Source organism: Astatotilapia calliptera, chromosome 7 (assembly GCF_900246225.1).
Source record: "Astatotilapia calliptera chromosome 7, fAstCal1.2, whole genome shotgun sequence".
In the NCBI taxonomy this organism is placed as follows: Eukaryota; Metazoa; Chordata; class Actinopteri; order Cichliformes; family Cichlidae; genus Astatotilapia; species Astatotilapia calliptera.
This window is the reverse complement of record NC_039308.1, coordinates 20,682,324-20,709,868: the sequence shown is the minus strand read 5'-3', so window position 1 is coordinate 20,709,868 and position 27,545 is coordinate 20,682,324. Positions and strand designations below refer to the sequence as shown.

The 27,545-nt window shown below is 41.8% G+C and overlaps 1 protein-coding gene across 2 annotated transcripts in view; it reads right to left on the bottom strand.

The window, feature by feature from the left end:
- Positions 1-3,347: 3,347 nt before the first annotated feature.
- astn2 (astrotactin 2) overlaps positions 3,348-27,545 on the bottom strand; it is a 288,974-nt gene continuing 264,776 nt past the window's right edge. For both annotated transcript variants that reach the window (XM_026173680.1, XM_026173681.1), the window contains 3 exons: positions 9,330-9,430; positions 8,101-8,284; positions 3,348-5,074 (listed from right to left, as the gene is read on the bottom strand). In XM_026173680.1, coding sequence (XP_026029465.1) covers positions 4,837-5,074; positions 8,101-8,284; positions 9,330-9,430 — 523 coding nt within the window. In that variant the 3' untranslated portion in view covers positions 3,348-4,836. The remainder of the gene's footprint in view (positions 5,075-8,100; positions 8,285-9,329; positions 9,431-27,545) is intronic.

The window sequence follows — 27,545 nt, the reverse complement described above, 5'->3', positions numbered from 1 at the left end:
TGATGAACAAGGATCACTCAGAAGTGTTCATATTACTGTAATATTCTCGTCTGCTTGTTTCAGAAAAGTGAAGAGACGGGAATATGTCCATTTCATAAAACAGCCACTCGCTTCAGCCGAGTCCGACATCTTCCGCTTTAGAATACGACTATGCAGCAAACTGGCGCGAAATGACGTGAACCTGCACTACAGCGATGTTAAAGCGGCAGAGTTTACTTCTACGTTTAGAAGATAAATTATTGAAATTAAACAATGATATTCAGCGAGTTTAATTATTTTACAATGTAACGCAAGTACCTAATACCTAAAAATGAACAGTAATTAGTTACTCTACTTTTTCAGTGGAAAAGTAATTTAATTACAGTAACGCGTTACTTAGTAACGCATTATACCCAACACTGGCCATGGATAGATGCAAGAAGTGGCTGACATCCAGAAATCCAGGCAGTGACTAGAAAAGGCTAACATGAAGGACAACACACAGGCTCTGATCATGGCAGCACAACTACAGGCCTCACTATCCACCACATAGTAGCAGGATATAAGTGTACCAGTACATCTTTAGATTATCCGATCCACTTCTAATCCAGCATATGGGAGACACCAGTGAAGGTGTTGAGAACAACAGGGCTGACATCCCAGTTTTTGGCAGACAAGCAGCTTCTGGCCAACAAACCAGAAAATGGTGGTTGACAAGGAACAGATGTGGCAATTCCAGCGGATAACAACAACAGAAAGAAGGAGCATGAGTCTCCCCTAGGAAAACACTTGGGGGAAGGAACAAATGGAGAAGATTTGGAAGGTAAAGCTTAAAGGGGTCCCTGTGGTAATAGGAGTATGAGGAACTGTGACTCCAAAGCTGGAAGTGTGGCTCCAGCAGATTCCAGACACAAAATAGAGGTGCCTATCCAGAAGAGTGGAGTCCTAGGAACAATTAAGATACTGCGCAGAATCCTCAGAGTTCCAGGCTTATAGGAGGGGACCTAAGCTTTAATGCACACAATGGAAGATTTTTTATATAGAACTCATTCTTGTTCATTCTGTCATCCTTCATTGATACATTGGCATGGAAATGTGAGTGGTGCTCTTGGCTCTTGAATGAGCCTAATGGCCCAGTTTGTGAGAATGAACATCAAACTACTGATTTTTAAAGTGCGGTTAATGTTGCATGACTGGAAAGAAACTGGATCTGAGCGTAAAGGAATAGTTTGTCGAGGGAGGTGGAAAGAGAAAATGCTTCCCAGCAGCTCACATGAAGACCTTCAGTTAATGACATAATTTAGTGTAATTCATAGGGGATAGCTGGTAGTTCAGTGACTGATTTCCCCCTTTCCAACTCAATGTAAATATTTTTCTGCTAGAGCATGCAGTAAATTGGGTAAAACTTAAGAAATAACAGAATTGCACTCTATTCTACAATTGCTTACAGCCATTTTCATCAGCGCCTCATTTTCCTTTCATTCTAATTAATTGTGATCCAGTTATTGCTCCGATATTGTGCAACTTCATTGTAGTGGTTTGCATACCATGGGCTTCTCTCCTGTGAGGTCCGTGTCATTTCAAGTCGGGCACATTAGTCATATGAGCCACATTTAATTAGCACAACCACAACTATAAAACACCATCTGTGTGTTGATACATGCTGGATATTGATAATCAATACTGCTTACTCCTTCAACCTAATTTTAATTAATTAGATGAAACAAAGTACAATGTAAATTCAAACTATTGTTCCAGTGTAATAAAATCGTGCAAAGACAGATGCTTAGAATAAACTGATTATCTTTTTTTTTGCAGAGTTTTTCTGATTCAGTAGCCTGGCAGTATTGGCAACCTTAGTTTACATAATGTTACATCTAACATTATTTTAACAGGTCGTGCTTCCCACATAATTGACTATAGGGAAAACTGCTTGAATCCAAGTGATGTAAATTCCATCATCCACAGGTGAAAACCAGGCAATTTGTGGATGTCAGCCTCATACTCCAATTGTTTGGGTGGACTTGTTTGGCAGAAATCATACAACACCACACTAAACATACATACGTCCTTGAGGCAGACTTCAAGTGGATGTGACACAAGAATAGCAGACATTAATAGTCATCCATGGTGTCTGCAGCAGTCATAATCACTACTTCGGTTTACCATGTCAGCATGCTAAATTTTGTGAAATACCACAAAACATAAAATAAGTGGAAGGTGCTTTAGCTGTGTAGGTAACAGGTCATAAAACAAGGACTACTGAGTGATGTCAGTGCCCATATAATGGATGATGGATCCATGGTTTTTAAATGTTTGAAAAATCTTTGTAATTCTTCAAATAGTTCTTGAGATACGGCACTCAAAACATCCAATATCAAGCTTTTGGATGATCTAGAGGAAAATTACTGTGGCTCATTAGTCACTGGCTTTGAAGATTTTTGGAGACCATTACGTACAATTTCATGGTGATCCTTCAAACACATGTTGAGATACTTTATTTTGGGCAGAAAATTGCAGGTCTACACATAAACTAACACTGTGTAAAGTCTCATATCCTGTCAGATATGGTTAATATTCTTCCACAGGTGGAATATTACCCCATAGGCAAAGGCATATGGATAAGTTGAGTAGGTGCAGATATTTCAAAAGATGCAGTACTTTCCAACAACCATCATCAGTTGTGAATGTTTTAACACGAAAAAACGTTATACTTACCACAGAAAAAATGATTTCATGAACACTATATGTTTTAGATATGGGTTTACACGTTTTCTTTTGAAAAACTGAGCAATATTAAACAAGGAAGTGTGAGCGTATCAAATCTGAAAGTACTCAACAGGCTTTTAGGTTTGAAAGTTGTGACAATTATCCAATCACTCACAGTAATAACTTTGCGAGCGTTATTGTGTTGGAAAGACACATCAAAGTCCCCTTGTCTCTCTGTTTTTTTTTTTATGGATTGCATTAGTTACCAGAAACTGACGTTAACTGAAAAATATGCGCTTCCAAACAAAAGTATTTTTAATTACAACAGTACAATCGCACACCAGGTGGAAAATAACTACCAGGTGGGAAATAACCAATAAAATGAAAATGGGGAAAGCGTTACAAAAAAAAATAAAAAAATCAAATACACAAGGAAAACATTTTATTTGCAGATGTGGCAAAAAAAATTGGAATACATGTTTGTTGTGGGTTTTAGCCACTCACGATGACTGAGTAAGTGGTTCAGATCTGTCTGAGACCCAGGTCTAAATCTAAACGATTAAGTCTGTTGTAGTGGAAAAAGAAAGATCCTCTCATTTTATACATGTTGTTTTTTTATATTTCACATTCTTCAGAAAAAGACAAAGCCACATAATAATACACATATTTTTTTTACAATTGAAAATTTACAATATAATAATTTATTATTACAATTCATACAACATGAGATGAACATATTGAAAAGGCATTGTTTATCTTCAGTTAAACAATATCCATGGCTTTGAAGATATGTTATTGGACTGAAAAACAAGAAGATTAAACAGACCACATGTGATTCCTACAATCACTGATTCTTCACATTTCAGTGTACAGTACCTCATGTTTACATCTGGGTCAGCAGTAATTGTCCTGTTTTCTACTGTTGGGAAAATGTTGGTCAGATCTACAGCTTTATTATCACGCTTGCTATATTTATCTGCAAAAACAAAAATATAAAAAATGTATAAATTCTGCTGTGAGGGCAGAACTTTTGAAAACCAGTTAACATTTTCAGTTTTAGCTTTAGATCTGATATAATCTTAGGTCTGTTACTGCTTCTCTTATATGCGTCTCGTATATTTCCAATTTGCAGGACTTATGCTACAATGACAAGTCGTGTTTCAGTCACAAGCAATAACTTATCATTAGATTACAAACACATTACATGAACTTGCAAAAGTCTAGATATAAGATTCGATTTCATCCACCGCCCCAGTATCAGAATTCTTTATACTAATACTAATAGTCTTATATTACTTAAGTAATATAACATGGCTATAGGTACTGCAGTTCGAGAAAGTCATACAAGAAAATGATTCATTCATTTCAGCAATAAAATTAAAGCTAACTCAAAAGTCTGGATATAATGTCTGAATGCCACCTACTCCGTCTTGCATAATAATTTCACTAGGCAAATATCAATCCTGTTACCACACAAGTCCTTGCTGTTTCAAGTGAATCAATCGAAGGTCATGTAAGTCAAACTACATGCTTTCTCACTTACCGATTTTAAATTCCTGAAGCAAAGTGTAGTTATTCTTCTTAATTAATGTGAACTTAAAAACAAGTAAGTGATTTTGGCTTTAACACAGTTCAGTTTCTCCTTTCGAATGAAGGTAGTAAAGGCAAATAAGTTATACTATGGATATTTCCTTTTTTTCCTCTTTCTTTTAAGTGTACCAGGAAAGCTTCAAAGCACCAAAAAGGAACTATGATCTTACATTCAAAGTATTTAAGTCAACCAGTTTTCTTTTGTCTGAATAATATTTTACATGTTCACTCTGCAGTCTCTCATTGATATGTGCAATCACTGGCATCACTGGAGAAATATGTCAGTTCTGGGATTTTTTTTTCTGGGATAATTCTTTCTCATAATAAAAGTAGGCCACACAAAAATATTTTTTTCGGTAGCTTTAACACAACGTCCAGTGAATGAAGTCCTGTGAGAGTTTTTTTTTTCTTTCAGCCTCAATCGATTTGCAAAATGCAACAGTCGAGTGAGAGGCAACTGCTGCAGAGTGTACTGAAGAGGTACATCAATCAGTGATGTCATTTTGCAAAAAAAAAGAAAAAAACAAAAGACGAACTGCTCATTTCGTAACTCCTGTCTCATCGGAGTTTGGTGCTGCTGTATGTGTTACGCTGTACAGAAATGAGCTTTTCCATGCAGGCAGTGCGACTGTCATGTAAAGAGCCATGCCACATATTGGTGGGAGGTCGTGCCTCTTCACTCCGGCAGTAGACATATGCCATGGTGTCGGTGCGGCTCTGGATGTGGGTGCTGCGCAGGAGGGACCGGCAATAGAGGCTAATCTTCTCCACCCTACGTAATATGAGGTTGGCTTTTCTGTTAAAGAAGATAAAATCACAAAAATATGACTTTTATACTTAAATCATTATGTTTTCTTTCAAGTTTGCTGTTCGCAAAACAACTGCAGATTACATGAGATCGCTGGAGCAAAAATTCTTTTAGAGCAAAAGGAATAATCTTGAAGTTTAGGCAACAATGGACACAAGCAGAATTACTGAACAATTTCAAAAATGTATTTCATAATGAATATATACTAGAGCTGTACAGAAAATCAAGGTACTATACATTATATATTTCTGAGGAATATATATCTAATGTATAAATACCTAAGCTTGTCTGGCTGATGTCCATCTTTCTCATCGTAATAATGATGCTTCAGTTCAAGTCATGACCTCAGTGTAAACCACTTTTACCACCTTTATTCAGTACAAAAAACACTGACAGCAGTAATTTGCAGCAACATGTTGTTTCATAGGCTCTCTCCTGGACTCTGTTGTATTCACTGGGTAAGCAAGTGGCAAGGCTTTAGCTATCAAGTAGTACTATAACATGTTATCATGCATTATGGGAGATGTTTGGTTACTTATTAGAGTCTCTCCAAGTCATATCTTTTGCCTCTAAATTAGACAAAGGTAACAAAAAATACTTTATCTTAAGTCATTATGGTAATGCTGTTGCAATTTTAAAGACCACAGAACAACATTTTGTACCCATGTCTTACCAAATGCATCTCCAACAGAGCAACAGCACATGCTTGTTCTGTTGTTCTATGGCTAGGATTTTTATGGAGCATCAAAGAAAGTCATTCATACAAATTATAAGCAGCTGTTGATGAAAATATCTATAAAATGAATTGGGATTATAAAGGCAACAGATTCATCCAGCAGGCACAAAATGCCCTGGTTTAAAGATACCAGTTTGTTCCTAACAAGACCTATTTTTAATGCATTAAAAAGAAAAGTGGTAAAAAGTTAACACATGAATTCAAACAGAAAAAAAAAAAAGAATCAGGATTGTGCCTTTATCTGTGTCTCCACATATGAATTGTCTGCACAAATGTCACCAGATTTCAAAGAACTGCATCTGAGTCTCTCCCATCCATCTAATAAGACTGCCTGTCTGGGACAAAACCAAGACATGCAATGGCGCATTTTGAGTTCTTGGGTGCTGGTTCTGCTTAACAATACATCAGAGGCAGCTGTCTAGAGTGAGTGAAACAAAGAATTTTGTCTCAAACTTCTGGAGTCTGGAGCTGAAGTTTAAGCCATGACTGAACCATATGCCATGTCAGGTCAGCTCAGATTACAAAGGATTTATATATCTACTTATCTATATATATATATACAGAGAGAGAGACTTTACAATACATATACATATATATATATATATATATATATATATATATGCTAAAATGAAAAAGGTCCATACTGAGAAAAACACAATTCACTTTGTTTTGAAAAGCAGTGTCTGCTACATCAACATCTGTCTTTAGTTAAGCAAGGAGTACAGACATCCTTTTCACTTATTCGCTGAAAGGGTGGTGGTGGTGGGGGTGGCATTTTCTCATTTCCCCTAAATTCTTACGTCTGAAACAACAGAATACCAAACACATTATCAAGGCTGACTAGGAAGCACGTGACTCAGGGCATAAAAAACCAAAACAACAGAAAATGAAAAAGGTTGAAAAAGAGAAACTAAATTCATTCAATTATGAAACAAAACAAAGAGATCAAAAACAGAAAGAAGAAAAAACATGCATTTTAAGTTGCGTCTATGGCAACTCCTCGGTTAAGATTTGGCCTTGCATTTATAAATTTCATTAAAAGACTGTTAAGCACTGATTAAGAATGCAGTTTCAGGGCATTCCAGCCGAGGACACTACATAACATTATAAGATGTTTGCATTCAGAGTAAGAGTAAAAGAAAGCATTAACCATGCACACAATGTACAAATACAACCATTGCATGAGGTGCTGTAACAATGGTGGACATGTGGGGGGCCCCTGGGATTCTCAGCTACTGGAGTAGTGCTGACTGTGCTTATGTTTCACTTGGCCATGCTGTTACCTTTTAAAAGGAACCACCAATAGAGTCTGCTTGTAAATTACCACAACGAGGCTCAACCCTGCCAACTTCAGGCAGTAAATAATCTCCACTCACTCCAGCCCTCCACCCCCTCGCAGCTGCCCACACACAAACACGCATAGACAAACACACTATCCAACTACTCCAATGCCTATTCTAAGTCCCAGTGGCTGACCTGTGCCTCCCACCCCCCTTCACCAATCAGAAAGAAGCATAATCAGACCAAAGTTATTCCTTAATTATTATATTATTTATGGCTTGAAAGGAGTACTTTCAGACAGTGGGGGTGGATTAACCAAAACAATGTGCTGTAACTTAAGATCACATGTTGCTAAAATCAGTGCCGGGCCAACTGCCTTCTCAGACTTACATATATCAATGTTTTGTTTTACGTATTTTAAACATTTTGTTTATACTTCCTCTTTTTCTGTTTTGTTGGTTTATACGCTTCTGTTTTCATTTCACCATACAGTCGCGCTGTCTGTTCTAACTATCAGTAGGGGTGACCCTTTAAACGGGGTCATGGGTGACAGGATGTCGGTGCAGTACAGTGCAGACACAGATGAGCTTTTTATGAGAAAAAGAGGAAACGGTGCTGGCGGTTGAGCAGGGTCTTAGCTGAATATCACGTTTAGTGTTTGGCTTGGCTGTCAAACGCTGTTTTGGCATCACCATGGTGATGTAAGGAGCAACTGTAACCCCAAAGGTTTTATGATGACCTTGCCCACTGGCTTTCCAGTAGAAGCAGTTTGGGAGCCTATGTGTGTGTGCATGTTGTGCAATGGTGCTCCTGATTGAGTGTGTGTGAGGGGTGAGGTTACTGACAGACTGGAAAAATAATGAGGATTATTTTTCAAGACAATAAAACATCTGTTACACCTAAAAATCCTCAGATAGTTATAAAAAATGACAATATGTGAAATATCTTTCAAGTCTGCACAGTTAAAAGCTCTGGTTTCACATTCAAATATTCTCACCTGGGGCCTAGCTCATCCTCGCTACGCCAGACAAAGTCTCCGAATTTTTCATAATGAGAATTGTAGTGATGCTGGACTCTGTAGAGCAGTGGAGGAGGAATCTCCATCAGCAAATTGTAGGCCATCTGCTGCTCTTTGCCGCTGGTGTAGCCATTATACAAGTTGTACACCTTGTCTGCAGTTTCTGTCGGGAAGAATAGATGAATGAATTAGAGACTGAAAAACAGAGAGGGAAGAAGTGAGGAAAGTAAATAAGAGATTAAAATTTTAAGGGAATATGTAAAAATACATGCAGAAAACATACAGAATTTTAAACAACAGGGGTCAGATTGATTATCGGCCATGAAAATAAAACTAAACAAAAGAAAAAAGAAAAAAACAAACCAAAAAAACTGCTGTGCATTTTTTTGAAAGGTACGTTATCTACTTCATCCATATTACTCATTTATCGGTAGGAATTCTCCATTCAGACTCAAAACTTGTGGAAGACATGTTACATAGCATTTGAGGTGTTATTCAGTGGAGTTGTTTGTAATATAAGCACTCTGTCTTTAGATAAATTCTGAGCTCCACTTGGGCTATTACATTTACCTGACCTCCAAAACGCCACTCAGTCCCTTGCAATATCTAACAGAAGCATTTGCTCTTATATCAGCACATACACGATTGCCTTTCAGATGCCTCTCCTTAATCTGAATTATTTTGGCAGTCGATTACTTGCTCACTTGTTGGATGTACTTGTTTATGCTACTCTTAGGAGACTGTGCTAGTCATTACTGAAATGAACATGCGGGATAGTGTTCATGAATTTGTGCATTTTTAGTAGCAGCTGCCCACCCACAGAACTTTCCACCCCCATTGGTGCATTTTTTTGTGATTACAGCCTCACTCTAATTTGTCCCACCGAGTAAATCTGGCCGTACCTCCTAAAGCACTCTCCTTCCCATATTTTGGATTCTTGAGTACTTTGTTTGACAAATTCTGTCTGCTATAATTAAAAAATTAAATTGACATTACAAATTGGTAGAGCGTGCCTTTACATTTTGCTAACCATAGTGTGCAATCTTGCATGTGCACATTGCATAGGTAAGAGCACAGTAGACAAAGTAGTGGATAAGTAGCCATTCAGGTAAACTGTGATTACATGAAAGCGATGCAAGGAAAAAAGCAATATTAAATAAAGATGAGTACAATAAAGCAGAGTCCCAAAAAATGATGGGTGAGAGTACCTTCTGCTCGCGTGTCATCCACCACTGGACAAGATGTCCGTACTGAGACAAAGCTTGATTCAGAGTAACTACCTCGGCTATCCACTGCATAGAGAGTAAACCTGAAAGTAACAACAACAAAAAAAAAAATAGCACCAGTAAGCACATCATTTATAAGGTAAAATAAGGTACAAGGGAAACAGGTAAGGTACAAGTGAGCAAAAGGTACTCAATATTGATTTAAAACCATATGTATGTCCTGTCACCAAAGAAAATACATTGTAATTTGTGGTGTTACTTTCAGAGAGTGAGAAAGCATGCACACAAGGGAAGAAATGCTCTTTAAAAAGTATTGCAATTCATTGTCAGCTACAATTTACCCTAAAGGAAAAAAAAAAGTCTAAATTCTCTGTCCAGTTGGCATGTGGTTTCAGGAGGTTGTTGGCAGTTGAGAGATTCAATAAACTACCTGTTTAGCAATTGACTGATGGACACAGGTGTGGCCGACTGATGGGAAAACAGAAATTAAGAAAGGAAGCAGAACTAACAACAATAAAAGAAGGTGAGTATTTTTTTTATAATAAAGCAGGAAATGCAGGGCTCCTGTGGGTCATCAGAGTACCCTTTCTTATTAAGAGGCACCTGAACCATACCCCACCCAATTGACCAGATATCAACAACCTTCTCTTCCTTCTGCACCAGGAGCTGCTTGACTACATACATTGACCTGGCTGAAGCATGTTGAGAGGAGGAAAAACAGCAACAAAGCTGACCACCTTGGGGAAGTTGGGAAAGGGCTGCAAAAGGGCAGCGAATATGCATAAATTCAACCTGTACAGGCAGATCTTTGGTGGACATCCAGACTTTCAGGCCCATCTAATGACAGGAGCAAGGCTGTTCAAACCTTCCTCCACGCAAGGTAGCACCTGCAAATAAGTGGCTAAGCTTAAGGAACTAACACCTCTTTCAGTTATGGAAAGAGCAAAAGCTTGTAACTGTGAAAACACTGGAAAGGTGAGAGACCTGTGAGAAACCTTTTTGGCAGAGAGTAGGTTGAGCAATACGATGAAATTGTTGACAGAGAAAATAGTTGTGTTACCTTCTGAGTTTGGAATAACAGCTACAAAGTCACCAGAAATGTGGAACCACATCCACAAAGGAATAGGAGGGAAGGACATAGAGCGAGCCTACAGGATGATGATTACAAGGTTTAGTTTTTGAGCAGGCTGAACAGAAAGCAATAAAATCTCTCACATCCCCTCTCATTTCTAGCCTGTCACCATGTGACGTGTGAGTATTAATGTCTGTTGATGTCAGTGAATAACTTAAGTGGCCGAGGAATAAAGAATTACTCAAAGGCGCAGCTTCCTGGAACTTTAACATCTTCCAGTACTTACCTCACCTAACTCTCAACCTCCTGGGTAACCAGCTCAAACTGGATGAACATGGGTGTATTATCAGTCTAATGGTGCAGACCAATAACACTCTGTGAAACGCCACGTTATTGTGGTGTTATTATTTGTGTTATCCCAGAGATCCCAGAGACTATGATGTCAGGGGTTTTTGCCCTGGTAAGGTCTCCCTGAGGAAAATTGGCCCTGAAGGGCAGACAATGAACTATCCACATGATCCCTATGCAAGACCAAGGAATCAAGGGACCACTTTACCTTGTCTGAGACAGGGGTACCAGGGGTGCGCCCTGGAGCCACCTTGTGGCTCAACACCCACAGGAGGCTTTTGCGGTTGAGGCCCAACTGCTGGGGCTGACTCTTGGGAAATGAAACATCATCTCTCTTGTGGGGAAGATATCTGAGCTAGCGTGCCAAGTTGAGAAATACTGGCAAAACATAACCTCACCTGGTGCCTCGATGGAGGCTAAACGACATTGAGTCCAAATGACCCATGTTTGGCACCTTAATTTTTGAGGAGGTATGGTTGCAAGGTGGTTAGAGCATTTGTAGTGGTAATCCCAGGACCCAATGATGGACACAGAAGGGAGCTATCAAGATGAGAAAAGGGTCCTCTCAGGTTTGGTTAGCTTGTGGGACTCCAGGGGCAGCTGACTGGTTCTGGGAGGCCCAGAGGAATGAGGCTCTGCCAGTAGTTAAAGCAGAGCATTTTGCAAGGTGTGGGAGGAGTTCAGTGAGGCCATGGAACAAGACTTTCAATTGGCCTCGAAGCAAGGTTGTCCTCCCAGAAGAGCACAAGGCTGTCCTCCCAGTAGGAGAGACTGTTCAGGATCCCAGGTCAGCTGAGAGACCTGGGAATGCATTGGTGTTGCCCTGGATGACCCTACAGGAGGTGTCCGATGGGAGGGAAGTCTGGACTTCTCTGATTAGATTTCTCCTCCTTTGACCTGGCCCGTGACACGTGGTAGAAAATGGAAGGATGGATCTTGGGCTAAAGGAATTCACTGGCTTCAGGGAGTGCTCTTTATGTGTAATTAACACCAGATTGTCCAGACTGATATCCATGGAAACTAGGGAATTTAAGTCAGTAGAAAATATAAAGGTGCAAACTCATCTGGGAGACACTTTTTGACATCTTCGCACTTTAGATTTGCTTGGCTAAAATGCACAAAAAGGCATCAGCAAGAGAGACACCAGTCAAGCCACTTTGAACCAAAGTACAGAACTGGAAGACAAAATCTGCCATTCTGCTTTAACTTGATGGATGAGAAAGAGAAAAGGAGCTTTTTCTCTCCCGTGGGTTCCATAATAAAAACTTGCTAGAGAGTAATCTTTAAATGAATGCCTTGCCCACTCAGCTGAAGCTCACTCTTGTGTCCTACCAGTCAGGTAATTCAGTACTGTTATTGCTCATTCTGTGGTATAAGAGAAAGGATTTGGTAAAAAACAAGGGGAGAACAGTTTACCGGGCAAGAGGGTCTCTAACACATTTTTCATTCTAGATTTTTGGATCATGAATAGGTAAGTGCATTCTAAATGCAATGTCCACTGGCCTGTCAACAGTAGCTTGGGCTGATTAGCTGCTACACTTATTCTAAGTCAAACCCTGGAGTGAATCAGATCCTTCTGAGGCATTCATGGCTAGAATCAGTAATGGGCTTGCACCATAGGCAGACTCTGATGCAGGAATTGGACAGAACTTACAGTAAAAATAAATAAATAAACTCCAGCAATGCAAATCTCACAGGAATCAATCAAAAGCAGAAGACAAAACCTGGGAGGACAACACACATCAAGGAATCACTGACAAAAATACTGTCCTGTTAAAATGACACCCCATTATAAAGAAGCTTGCAAAACCATCTTCAGCACTACTGTCACTACTGTTAGCAGCAATAATGTTAAGAAATTATTTTCTGCATGATTTTATGAGTCTCTCACACTGTTGTTGAGGACCTTTGACCTAGTCTTCTTTACAACATTGTTTGAGTTTATTGAGGTTTTGGGCATTGTTTCATGCACAGAGCAATTCCAGCATTGCACACTCCAAATTCAATCAGAGCGAAAGTCTAAACACAATAACAGTAAAAGAAATGTGCTTGTGCAGGGTAAATAATGTTGGTGTTTACTGTGATCACATATTATGGACAAAGTTCTCCCTCTATTAGAGGGAATAATAAATAATATCCAGTTATGTGTCAGATTGATTTTTCAAAGAAAGGAATCAAAAGCAATTAAAAGCATAATATTTTTAAACATTGTTTTCTTTGCCAGTGGGAAAATTTTTAAGAAAGTGAATAAAGTACTGAGAAATATTTAAAAGTACTTATAATATTAACTTTATGCTTTCAGAAGTACTTTCACAGTTACCACTGTAGAGACAACAGAATGGCAAAAAGGGAAACCACATAACAGAAACAAAATGAATGACTAAATTGAACTCAAATGTTAAAAACATTTTGACACACATGAAAAATAAAGAATTAAATTAAACTATTACTAATTTAATAAAAGTTGCATTTTTCCTAAGGCCATTTGGATTTGTTTCATGCACTGTGTTTTGAGATTTGTTCCCTTGCTGTCAAATGACTGTTTTGTTTGTAACATGACCTGTTTGGACATTGCTCACATAGTTTGTCTGGTGTTGTTATTCAGCAGGGTGGATGTGGTATTCCCCAAGAACCTCACTAAAGACACACGGACCTCACTGGCTCCTCTGCCCAGCAAAACAATGCCAGCATGTAACAGTCACATAGTTGAAATTATGTGGTCGCATACCGTGCAGATGGCTATAGTAACATAGGGGAGAATGACAAAGCAAAATGCAGTTTGGTAAGCGTGTTGGGAATAAAGATCTGATATTACAAGTTTCATCTTTTTCCTTTTTTAAATTGCTTAAACGGTTGGATCAATGCTAATTTTTCACCCTGCACAATTTCACAGCAATTGCGAGATTCTTATGTACATTTAAAAACCCATTTAAGTCAAAAGATTAAGCCTCTCAGTGGCTCAGCTGTGGAGAAGAATCACATGCATTAATGATTACAGACAGATTTTAAAGAAAATGTTTACGAAATTTAAAAAAAAGACATTAAGATCGTCTTGCACAACAACAATACACGGGGGTATTTAACTTCTTAATGGGTCTCATTCATACAATAGTAGAAGCAGAACTATGGGTATAGTGTCCGAACCCCAAAATGGCACTAAGTGATAATAAAGTTCACATAGGAGAAAGAAGCAAATGGCCACCGTCTGGCCTGCCACAAAAATGTCAAATCATCAAGTAAGAGAACTGGCAAGATATGTAAAACCACCAAGACTATCTCCACCTTACCCTAAGAGGCACTTTCCTTTGTCTCTTTGCTTTTCTCTCCACATTGCTTGCATATAGCTCATCACTGTTTATCCCCCATCTCTAATTCAGTGTCTGTCACATCTATTCCAATCTTGTCTGGCTGCACATGGCTTCTTTGGAAGGGGCTTGGTTTTGTCCATGTGCCATAGTTTTGAAAGCTCAGCACACAATGAACTGGACAAATGGCAGATTAATGTTTGAGTAAATTAACAATGTTGCCATTAAAGTAACTATTGTCCTCTAATTTAATGAGACAGTGGAGAGATGGGTGAACAAGAGATGACAAGACCGAAAGCTCAGACACAGCGCAAGGGAGAAGGAGTGAGGGAAAGTGATAGTGAGAGAGGATCAATTAGGGCAGTATTTTTGGCACGCCGAAAGAAGCTAGGGCAGTAGGGAAAGCCTTTTCCATTACATCAACATTTGGACACACATCAGATGACCCTGTCCATAAATCAATCAAAGCCAAAGAATTGTTTTTTATTGCCTGAAGAATTTGTGTCAGCTTACAATATCTCATTACTTTGAAATCCTCCAGCCTGAGTGGCATTAGACTGGTGTACCAGCCCTAAATAAAACTGCCTGCCTTTTAATGTAAATTAGAAAAATTAGCTCAGCTCTGAATGAGCTCATTTGCAGATCACAAAGACTCCACAGTCCAAAGTAATAATGACAACACCCCATTAAAAGTCATTCACTTTTAAATACTGGATATTTCTGGAAACTGGAACGTCAGGAATACAGTGAATGACATCTCACACCCTCAAAGTGATCATTTTGTTGGGTGAGCTAGTCTCTACCATCCACACACATTTTAAATCTGAAATGCATCAGCCCATTTTGACAAAAAAGCCATTTCTGTGTGAAAGAATATTACATGTTAGGGTGCACACCCACTTCTGATTTAACATTTGTCATGTGTTGGCAAAACAAAACTGAAACAAATGTATGTTGTTTGCTGCTGCTTGCTTTGAAGCATGTCACTGGTTTGAGGTTCTCATGCAGCTCTTTACTCTTGATAGCCATGACTATTAAGTTATCATAACCACAAATTTGGCATTTTCCTACTGATTGGTAGCCCAAAATCAATAAGGGAGAAACCAAAAAGAAGGATAGACAAAAATGGAAAATAGTTGGCATTTTTTTTAGAATGCTGTCATTGTGATTTAGTGTGTTGTGATTTAGTTCTGTGTATGTTACCTTTGTAAACCAGTAGCAAGCTGTGAGCAGTCACTGCATGGTTGGACACACTTGCTAAGGCTTGCACTATGCTGTTGAGTCATGCAATACTGTGACAGATGAGTTATATTTGAAATTATTATTATTATTATTATTTATTTTTTAAATATATAACAATGTCATAACAAAACGTAATTTGGGAATAAGAAATATTGCACTGTTCATCCTGTTACATTAAAACATGTAACTATGAACTGAAAGTAATAGTTACTGTTTCTTAAAGAGCATGAGACTAGCTACTGAGCCTTGTGCCCACACAGTTAGGCTAACACATTTCAGACCTGTAAGTGATCTGAACAATTCCTCCAAAGCTCACCAAGTAAATACTGCATAGAAAACAAGCAATGAGGTCTGTATTTAATGAGTGACCAGTGCCTCCAGCACTATAAAAAGGCTTCAATAAGTACTTTGTTCCAAAGACAAAATTGCTATATGAACAAGTTCATATAGAGACTACAGAAGCCTACTGAAAAAGAGGACACTGTTATCAAAACGGAGCTTTGAGTAGGGCTTTGCACAACAAACCTTTGAGAGAAAAGTTAGTTGAGGCATTTCATCACTGTTAGGGAGGATGCAGCCTAATAAGAACTCACCTTTGCAAAAGCTATCACAGTAGCCAGACAGTCACAGACAATAAAGAAGAAACAGACTGGTTTGAGAGGTGACACGAGTGCTAGCCAGGCAACGATGGATGTGGTGCACTTCAAGAGTGGGAAACCGCATAAAAACAATGCCAAGGAGCTGACATGGAGCTATCCAAACACCAAGAAAACAGTGCAGAGCAGATGGGAACATAAAGCATGTCCTAAATGTGGGAAATCACCCTGCCACCCAGCATGGCAGTGCCCTGCTAAGAATGCAGAATGCAACAACTGTGGTAAACAAGGACATTATGGGAAAGTATGTAGTTTCACCACGAAAATTAAAAAAGTTGAAGAGAACTTGGGTGAACTGTTGTTAGGAAAATCACAAGGTACCATGGGTGGCAGATATTAACATATAGGACAGTGAAGTGGCCTTCAAAATACATACTGGGGTTTGTGTTACAGCTGTTCCTAAGCAAGTGTTAGCAAGCACGAGTCAAATACAGATAGCTGGACCTAGAAAAACCCAGAAATTGTCCTGGTGGAGCAAAATTAACTGTAGTCAATTGTAATCTTTATAGTGCCATGTGGACAATATCCTATTGTGAACAATGGAGCTTTGTGAACCGGTTAGGGAAGTTCATACCAAATGTGACTGAAAAAAGATAAACAACTAAGAAACTTTGTGTCCAAGAAGAATCCATGGTGATGGGGTCATAAGGAGTACCAAGGATTTTACAGCCCGAAGCAGGAACTGTTTCTTGCCCCAGGAGCAACAAAAAACTCATCTTATGGTCTGTGTGTGGTGATCAGAGATGGGCAGTAACGCGTTACTATAATCCGATTACTTTTTCAAGTAACGAGTAAAGTAAGGGATTACTATTGCAAAAACGGTAATTAGATTACCGTTACTTTCCTGTAGGAACGCCGCGTTACTGCGTTACTAAAACCGTGATTTTTTGCGGGAATGTCTCATGAAAGTGACGTAAGCAAGTGCGACATTCGTGAAAACAGCTGTGTACAGATCAACAATGGATCATATATCGAGTGCGGGAGAGAGTATGAGCGTGCAGCGTTTAAAGCGTGGAAGTACTGACCTTATTTTAAGTTTGATTAAAAAGTGACAAAAAAATTAGTGTCCGTTGTGCGTGGGAAGAAAACTTCTTTTTAACAGCGAAAAAAAACCCCTAAACTTCCAAGAAAACACCAAGTGCACTACGAAGTAATGGGAAACTCACAGAGAAACTCGCGGCTTCTTCCGCTGACCGCTGCGGCACACCTGCACCAGGGTAAACCTCCGCCTACCCGACTCCTGCTTTACAGGTGAAAATAGAGCAACAGGACCGCTGAGTCTTTGACTTTATTTATTTCTGCTGTGTTTTACTTGCATCTATTTGAAAGAGTGAGTGTAAACACACACAAAAAAATTATTTTATGTGCTGGAATGTGCAGAAAATAGGTTTAAATATTAAACAAATTTCTTCCAGTCAGCGAATGTTGCATATAATTAAATTTTTGCTTGATGCATAAAGTTAAAAGATTAAAACTAATAAAACAAGTTTTTAAAAGAGACTTTTCCATTTGATTACATTTTGTATGATGGATTATGTAGAAAAAGTAGAATTGGGCTGAAAGATCTATCGCTTTATCACCTCTTCAGGTTGTAAATCGTGTTTTTAAAAAGTAACTAAGTAACTAAGTAATTAATTACTTTTGAAAATAAGTAATCAGTAAAGTAACGGGATTACCTTTGGGGGGAAGTAATCAGTAATTAGTTACTGATTACTTTTTTCAAGTAACTTGACCAACACTGGTGGTGATGATACAAAAGATAGAGAGATATGGCCACCATATCTCTACTGATGAAAGATACTAAAATATATGTCAAGTCTGTGCTGGATAATCTTCTAATAAGTGATAGATACCAGTTGTGTGTGAAACTTGTTTGTTTACAAATCGTAAAATTCTGTGTTGAGGCTTTGGCCAGACAGGAACCAGTTGGAGGGATTGGTACAAGACTACTGGACTAAGAGGGCAGGTCTAGGTGTGCATGAAAACCTTTTTACTATGGCCTTCTCAACAATCTTTGGTAAAAATGCAGAGAATGTGATGGTCAGACAGTGTGGTGTCACGGACTAAGCAGTAAGATAGGTGAGTTAGTTCTCAAATACAGCACATGCATCAAAGAAAGGGCAAATGTAAAAGAACCTCTAACACCGATCAAATTTCTAGACAGTTCATGGCAAAAACTAGCTGGGATCTATTCACTCTAAGGGAAAATAGCTTTTTTTATTTTACTATTTCTTCTACATTCAGATCAGCCCACCAAGATTCAGAGATGTAGTCCTTTACTTGACATTGATATTTCCTTAACACAGCATCCGTAAGATACTTCCAAACGACAAAATATCACAGTCCTCAGGACATGAAATGAAAGAGTTTGCAGTTAACTATAGCTTTGAAAATGTAATCAGCAGCCCTAAATACCCTCAAAGTAACACTGAGGCAGTGCATGCTATTCAAACTGTTCAAATCTGCTTAAAAAACTCAGAGACCGTTATCATGCATTGTTGGCCTACAGAGACGTACCTCTGAGAAATGCCTAGAGCTCTAACCAGCTACTCATGAGCAGTTGCCTGAACACCACATACTGGAAGCCTATACTTCCAGGGAGGGTGCAGCCAGCTCTGCCAAACCTGCAATCATTGCAGCACAAGGAAAGGGCACAAAGATGAATGCATGCCAAGTCTTTCAATAGGAGGTACAGAACAAGGGACCTTGCAAAGTTATGACCAAAGGCCATCTTTGGAACTCTGATGTAAAAGCACAAGGCACAGTGATGATCCATACACAACAGCTCACTGTTCAAAAGGGGACACTGAGGAGAAATCCTTACCCTCAGGCTCTTGTACCACTGGCACCAAAGCCTCAGGGTGAGAATTAGCAGGAACACCAACCAAAACTGGAGTGTTCTGCAAAGTTAGGGTCTGGGACTCAGCAAAAACCTCAGAGCACATCTGACATCAAGAGAACAAGGTTACACAGAAAAACAGCAAAGCTGCAGGGACTTACACTATCAAAGCCTAACTGTATATTGTGATAAGGTGATTTTTTAGTGGGAAAAAGAGGTGTTAAAAACATGCCTTGAGAATATTCTGTGTGTTATTGTAGTTGAGTCATAGTTCACCACAATTTTAAAATAAGGCATATGAGCTCTAATATAATCAATTTGACATTTAACCTTTCTGAATGATGTCATCAAAAATCAATAGAGTCTTTACTTTCTGTGAAAGAGCCTAACACAAGGCAAAAGACGTTCTTTATTGATACGTACAGAGAGAAACCATGGTTGATGTTTAACCTGTATTTTTTTTCATGAGACAGCAGGCAGTTTAGGTGTTTTTAAATGTTTTGTTTAATGGCAAGCGGTGGTTATGTCTGTGCAGGTGCTGCTGGCACTCCATCAGAGAAGAAACAAGATAAAAGAAAAGCTGAAATACAGTGGTTGGTTCAGGAATTCAGGTTGGCAAAAGAATGGACAGGAGGACAGAGGAATTTAGAAAATCTGTCTAACAGGTTAGTTGTCTGGAGACACTGCCATAAATAGTCTGAGGCAATTAGAAACAGCTGAGCATGTCATGGTGCTGGGTCGTTGACCCAGCGTTTTGTGTTTTATGATTATTTTCCTCTGTTCTAGTTATTCTGATTTTGGTATTCTTGTGCCCAGTTCGTGTTCTGGATTTCCTGTTTTATTTTGAAGGTCTGTGTGTGTTGTCATTGTGTTCAGCTTTTATCCTCCAGTCGTCTTTGTGTATTAGCATCAGCTGTTCTTCCCTCCTGCGTGTGATTACCTGATTACCTTGTGTGTGTGTATACAGGGAGTGCAGAATTACAGGGAGTGCAGAATTATTAGGCAAATGAGTATTTTGTCCACATCATCTTCTTCATGCATGTTGTGTTACTCCAAGCTGTATAGGCTCGAAAGCCTACTACCAATTAAGCATATTAGGTGATGTGCAACTTTGTAATGAGAAGGGGTGTGGTCTAATGACATCAACACCCTATATCAGGTGTGCATAATTATTAGGCAACGTCCTTTCCTTTGGCAAAATGGGTCAAAAGAAGGACTTGACAGGCTCAGAAAAGTCAAAAATAGTGAGATATCTTGCAGAGGGATGCAGCAGTCTCAAAATTGCAAAGCTTCTGAAGCGTGATCATCGAACAATCAAGCGTTTCATTCAAAATAGTCAACAGGGTCGCAAGAAGCGTGTGGAAAATACAACTTGCCTAATAATTCTGCACTCCCTGTATTAGGCAAGTTGTATTTTTGAGGAATAATTTTATTATTGAACAACAACCATGTTCTCAATGAACCCAAAAAACTCATTAATATCAAAGCTGAATGTTTTTGGAAGTAGTTTTTAGTTTGTTTTTAGTTTTAGCTATTTTAGGGGGATATCTGTGTGTGCAGATGACTATTACTGTGCATAATTATTAGGCAACTTAACAAAAAACAAATATATACCCATTTCAATTATTTATTTTTACCAGTGAAACCAATATAACATCTCCACATTCACAAATATACATTTCTGACATTCAAAAACAAAACAAAAACAAATCAGCGACCAATATAGCCACCTTTCTTTGCAAGGACACTCAAAAGCCTGCCATCCATGGATTCTGTCAGTGTTTTGATCTGTTCACCATCAACATTGCGTGCAGCAGCAACCACAGCCTCCCAGACACTGTTCAGAGAGGTGTACTGTTTTCCCTCCTTGTAAATCTCACATTTGATGATGGACCACAGGTTCTCAATGGGGTTCAGATCAGGTGAACAAGGAGGCCATGTCATTAGTTTTTCTTCTTTTATACCCTTTCTTGCCAGCCACGCTGTGGAGTACTTGGACGCGTGTGATGGAGCATTGTCCTGCATGAAAATCATGTTTTTCTTGAAGGATGCAGACTTCTTCCTGTACCACTGCTTGAAGAAGGTGTCTTCCAGAAACTGGCAGTAGGACTGGGAGTTGAGCTTGACTCCATCCTCAACCCGAAAAGGCCCCACAAGCTCATCTTTGATGATACCAGCCCAAACCAGTACTCCACCTCCACCTTGCTGGCGTCTGAGTCGGACTGGAGCTCTCTGCCCTTAACCAATCCAGCCACGGGCCCATCCATCTGGCCCATCAAGACTCACTCTCATTTCATCAGTCCATAAAACCTTAGAAAAATCAGTCTTGAGATATTTCTTGGCCCAGTCTTGACGTTTCAGCTTGTGTGTCTTGTTCAGTGGTGGTCGTCTTTCAGCCTTTCTTACCTTGGCCATGTCTCTGAGTATTGCACACCTTGTGCTTTTGGGCACTCCAGTGATGTTGCAGCTCTGAAATATGGCCAAACTGGTGGCAAGTGGCATCTTGGCAGCTGCACGCTTGACTTTTCTCAGTTCATGGGCAGTTATTTTGCGCCTCGGTTTTTCCACACGCTTCTTGCGACCCTGTTGACTATTTTGAATGAAACGCTTGATTGTTCGATGATCACGCTTCAGAAGCTTTGCAGAAGAAAGAGCAGCCACCACCTCTTGAGCTTTGCCGGACAGTTTGCACTGTAGCAAAAGAGGCCAAATCTCACTAGGCCACTGCAGCGCACCAGCGATACGTTCAAATGCTGCAAAGTATGTATCCACCTCAGTTTCTCTAAAAGTGGGCACTAAAGAAATGCACTTATCAATTTTAAAAGCAGGAGTGGACGTGGAGGTGGGACCGGAATGAACAGCAGAGACAGATGAGGCTTGAGACTGTGACTCCAGCTCAAGCTGTCGGAGCCTAACGGCCTTGTCCGCCTCTATTTCCAGCCTCCTTATTTCAAGCTGAACCCGCCGGTTCTGAGCCTTCTCCTCAGCCTCCATCTGGAGACGTGCCAGCCGCACCTTCAGCCGAGCTCCTTCTCTCCCCTCGGAACTCCCAGAAGAGAGTGGATCATAGCGAGGAAGCGTGCGCGGCGTTTTTCCCCGCTCATCCCCCTCACCATCCCCACTGGAACCATTCTGGCCCTCTTCAACTACGGCAGCTTGGCTCGGCACACCAGAGACCACAGGCAAAACAGGCGCTTGAAGCACCCCAGCACCCACCAACTTGTCCACCACTAAGGCTTTTATTTCACTCTTACGGAGAGTTTTCGAAACCTGCAGCTGAAAGTGAGCCACAATTTGCAGCAAATCACTCTTGCGACAGCTATTAATAATCTCAAGAGACGGGGCAGCTAAAAAGCGCTGTAAACAAAACGCAGCCGACATAGTGCTTAATCTTTAGCAAATTCAATTTCTCTTACGTTTTTTTTTTTTTTTTTTTTTTTTTTTTGACCCCCACTCCCAGGAACAAAGACCCCCTATAAGGGATCCCGGACGAGCCCCCACTTATGTTACGGCCCGGCTCTGCTAGGCGGCAGCGGACGTAACATAAACGAGCCCAGAGACCAAGGAGTTAGATAGGAAGACAAACATAAGGTTTATTAACACAACTGAAATCCGTTAGTGAAACAACTCACTAGGCAGCAGAGAAACTTTAAGCAAACACCACGATTAATAGCACCAGTAGAGCACTGCTCTACTAAACGTCTCGCAGGAGGCAACACAAAACACAGGCAGAAGGCAAAAGGCAAAAGGCAAAAGGCAAAAGGCAAAAGGCAAAAGGCAAAAGGGAGGGACTCTCTGTACAGTCTGTTCAAATCAACAAGTCCCTCGACGAATGAAGACTCCTCAGCCTTTTATACTATCAGTTAACTGCAGTCAGCTGTGTCACTTGTCATAACTGCAGACAGCTGTGTCACTTGTCCGTCGTACTCCAGGCTCCTGCGGCAGCCAATGGTGTGCGTAGTCAGACAGGCTTGGATCCGCATGAAGTTGGGGCGGGCATATGTCCGGGCCAGCCAATCCGTGAGTCCTGGAGCACTGTAGCTTCCAGGGAGGAAGGCGGGGCCACCTGAGGCCAGCAGCCGTAACAATTTTGAGACTGCTGCATCCCTCTGCAAGATATCTCACTATTTTTGACTTTTCTGAGCCTGTCAAGTCCTTCTTTTGACCCAATTTGCCAAAAGAAAGGAAGTTGCCTAATAATTATGCACACCTGATATAGGGCGTTGATGTCATTAGACCACACCCCTTCTCATTACAGAGATGCACATCACTTAATATGCTTAATTGGTAGTAGGCTTTCGAGCCTATACAGCTTGGAGTAAGACAACATGCATGAAGAGGATGATGTGGACAAAATACTCATTTGCCTAATAATTCTGCACTCCCTATACAGTATATAGTGGGTGTCGGTCTGTGCTTGTTGTTGGCTCGTTTGTGTTCCATGGTGTTTAGTTTCCTCTCTCTGCGTCTCTCTGTCCCGCACCCCGTTTCGTATATTCTCAGGTTTGTTATTTAGTTTTCCCAGTTTAGGTTTCTTTAGTCATTTGTCATTTCTCATTGCCTGTTTTGCCACTCCGCCACTTGTAAATAAACGTCACTCGCATCATCAGTCACTGCCTGCATTTTGGGTCCTTTTTCCTCCCACACCACACGGATCGCCCCGGCAGCCGTGACAGTACAAGCTGACCAAACATGGACCCAGTGGCATCTGCACCTTCCGAGGAGCTTCGGGAGGAATTAATCGACTCAATTTTGAGGTGGATTGAGCATGAGGGGAAGGAATTTCGCCACGCCGTGGAAGCCCGGCTACAGCGGCTAATTTCTGACTTTCCCTGGTTGCTCAGCTCACTTCATATTCACTGGTTGCTCACAACTCTTCATATTCATGAAGCAGATGTGAGGAAGCAGTTTAAGAACCTGAATGCTCGGAAAGCTCCCGGCCCAGACGGTGTGTCTCCTGCCACCCATTTTCAACTCGCATTTTCAACTCCTCACTGCAGGCATGTCATGTGCCTGCCTGCTTCAAGTCCTCCACCATAATCCCTGTCCCCAAGAAACCTAGGATCACTGGACTAAATGACTACAGACCCGTGGCTCTGACATCTGTGGTCATGAAGTCTTTTGAGCGCCTAGTTCTCTCCCATCTCAGGACCCTCACGGCCCCCCTCCTGGACCCCCTGCAGTTTGCATATAGAGCCAACAGGTCTGTAGACGACGCCATCAACATGGCCCTACACTTCATCCTGCAGCATCTGGACTCCCCAGGAACCTACGCCAGGATCCTGTTTGTGGACTTCAGCTCTGCCTTCAACACCATCCTTCCAGACCATCTCCGAGACAAGCTTTCCCAGATGAATGTGCCTGATCCCATCTGCCGGTGGATCACTGACTTCCTGACGGACAGGAAGCAGCATGTGAGGCTGGGAAAGAATGTCTCGGACTCCCGGACCATCAGCACCGGCTCCCCTCAGGGCTGTGTTCTTTCTCCTCTGCTCTTCTCCCTGTACACCAACTGCTGCACCTCCACCCACCAGTCTGTCAAGCTAATCAAGTTTGCAGATGACACCACCGTTATTGGACTCATCTCGGACGGGGACGAGTCTGCCTACAGGAGGGAGGTTGAACGTCTGGTGTCCTGGTGCAGCCACAACAACCTGGTGCTGAATGCCCAGAAGACAGTGGAGATTATTGTGGACTTCAGGAAGCACACAGCCCCACTCCCCCCCATCATCCTGACTGACACCCCCATCACCTCTGTGGACTCATTCCGCTTCCTGGGTACCACCATCACCCAGGACCTGAAGTGGGAGCCCACCATCACCTCCGTCATCAAGAAAGCCCAGCAGAGGATGTACTTCCTGAGGCAGCTGAAGAAATTCAACCTGCCAACACGGACGATGATGCAGTTCTACACTGCAATCATCGAGTCCATCCTCACCTCCTCCATCACCGTGTGGTACGCTGGAGCCACTATCAGGGACAAACAGAGACTGCAGCGTGTTGTGCGCTCTGCTGAGAAGGTGATTGGCTGCAGACTCCCATCTTTGCAGGACCTGTACACCTCCAGGACATTGCGGCGTGCAGCTCGGATCTCAGCTGACCCTTCTCACCCTGGACACAGTCTGTTTGACCTGCTCCCCTCAGGCAGGAGGCTCCGGTCCATTCGCACCAGAACCTCTCGCCATAAGAACAGTTTCTTCCCCTCTGCTGTTGGACACATGAACAATAACCATATGACTGTACCCGCCACTAACACATGACCCTACGCTGTGTCACTGCATCATTCCATGTTTGGCACTGATCACCACCTGCACTCATGTATATATCTTTCAACGTAGCACTCTTAATTCTTATTCTCATGTATATATCTCATGTATATCTCATGCACATATCTTTCCACGTAGCACTTTTAATTCTTATCCCTACTTTTATTTTTTTCCATGTCTATTTAAGTGCTATTTATGACACTATGTTTGCACTGAAGCACCGCAGCAATTTCCTAATGTTGTAAACCTGCTCAACATTTGGCAATAAACCCCATTCTGATTCTGATTCTGATTCACCCACTCGCACAGGATTTCATTCTGAATGAACTTCACCTTCACCCTCCAGCTGCTACCGCTTCCCGACACAGCCCGGCAGTGAATGTTTTGCACGGCCCGCCGGGGAATCTGCGGCCCGGCCCGCCACATGTGGAATTACCCGGCCGGTCAGAGCTATCTCCGAGAAGGAAGCGACGTTCCCGACGCCCATCGCCACAGCCGGGCCCCGAGACTTCTGAGTTGCCGGCTGTGGTGAGTGAAAAAGACACTCATGAGCCTTCCAATTTAGGGACTGTTTATTCTGGGGCTGTGTTTATTGCATTAGCTGCCCAGCCTGAAGCTCAGTTAGCTGCCCAGCCCGAAGCTCAGTTAGCTGCCCAGCCCGAAGCTCAGTTAGCTGCCCAGCCCAAAGCTTGCTTAGCTGCCCAGCAGCATTCAGCTCTGTCTCCAGTGTACCCGCTACCCGTAGCTCAGTCGCCAAATCCACCACTATCATCATCTGGACCATTACTTTAGTCACCCTCAGTTCAATCTCCTGTTCAGTCGCCACCAGCTGTGTCTCCGGTGTCCCCGCTAGCCCAGACATCAATGCAGTCTCCGTCTTCACCGGCTGCCTCTGTACGGGAGGCTGTGTCTGTGCCTCCCATTTTGGACTCTTCTTATAGTACTTATTTTAGGCAGAGAGACAAACACCTTGATAATGTAAACATTCCTCAAGAGCTGGCCAGTTCCGAGACTGTGATGCACTCCAGGGCCTCCCCAGAGACTGAGTTTCAACCCGCAGTCGACTCTGGACCCCTGGAGGCTAAGAAGTCAGCTGAGGACTGCACCCTACTGTTGCTGCCTGAGCCAAACCCATGTGTTGCTCAGCTCCAGTCAGCATCAACCCTGCCAGAGGCCCGCGCGCTTGCTGGTTCTGTTTTGTCCTTGCCAGAGGCCCCCGTGCCTGCTGGTTCAGCCCTGTGTGTGCCAGGTGCCCCGGTGCCCGCTGGTTCTGTGACTGTTTTCGCTGGTGGGTCAGAGGAGCCCGTCCAGCCTCATGCCTCGTCAGCTGGGGGGCCCGAGGAGCCCGTCCAGCCTCATGCCTCGTCAGCTCGGGGGCCCGAGGGGCCCGTCCAGCTACCAGCAGCTTCATCCACCTTCTGCAGCGTCGCCTGGTCCAGCTTTAGCTTCGCTGTCGCCTGGTCCAGCGGCAGCCTCTTCCGCCTCGCCTGGTCCAGCCTCCGCATCAGCTTTAGCGTCGCCTGGTCCGGCCTCCGCTTCTTCAGCGTCACCTGGTCTGGCCTCTGCGTCTGCCTCGCCTGGCCCTGCGGTTGTTGCACCACCGACCAAGGTACGTCCAGTACCTCAGCATTGCTGGCCACTTTCTGGGCCACCAGCCGGATGCCATCACCGTCGTGGGCAACCTCCGGACTGGCTTCGTCTGCGTTGCCGCCGTTGCCGTCCGCACGGTCGGCCTCCGGACTTCTGTCACAGCCGCCACCGCCTTCCGCGTGGTCGCCCTCCAGATTTCCTTCGCCTGTATCGCCGCCACTGCCTTCCGCATGGTCTGCCTCCAGAGATGAATTGTTGTAGTCTCCTGAGTTGTCAGCCTCTGGGCCGGCCTCCTGAACTATGTTTTGGGACCCTGTTCATGGACTCCAGTATGTATGTTTGTGTTTTGGACATTCGTTTGGATCACTGAAGCTTCTTTTTGTTTGGTTTTGTCAAGTGACTCAGAGAGTAATAGTATAGATATTATACCAAGTTATTCATTAAAAACAGGAAGGAGCAAAAATAGTGTTTCTTACATAATTAAAAACACATCTGAATTAGGCTTTTACATGTTGACTATCTAAAACGGTAATAAATGTATAGTTTTTAGTTGTTTTACAGTCTGTTCGATTCAAATTCATGATTTATTATCTAGTGTCCAGCTCATTAAAGTCTCACCCCACTCTGTATACAGAAGATAGCATTTTGATTAGCCCACTTACTTGCATAAACAAACACAACATAGACGTTTGAAGGTAGTACATGGTGACGAAAGCTGAAAGCCCAACAAGTAAATTTAGACATTATAAAGAATGATTTTCTACCCGGACAAATAAAGTCTGGCTGAACACATGCGACTTTTACTATCTGACTTTTTGGTATCAATGAGTTTTCACATAAATAATGTTAGATTATCCAGTACATTGTTTGTTTTCTGAAA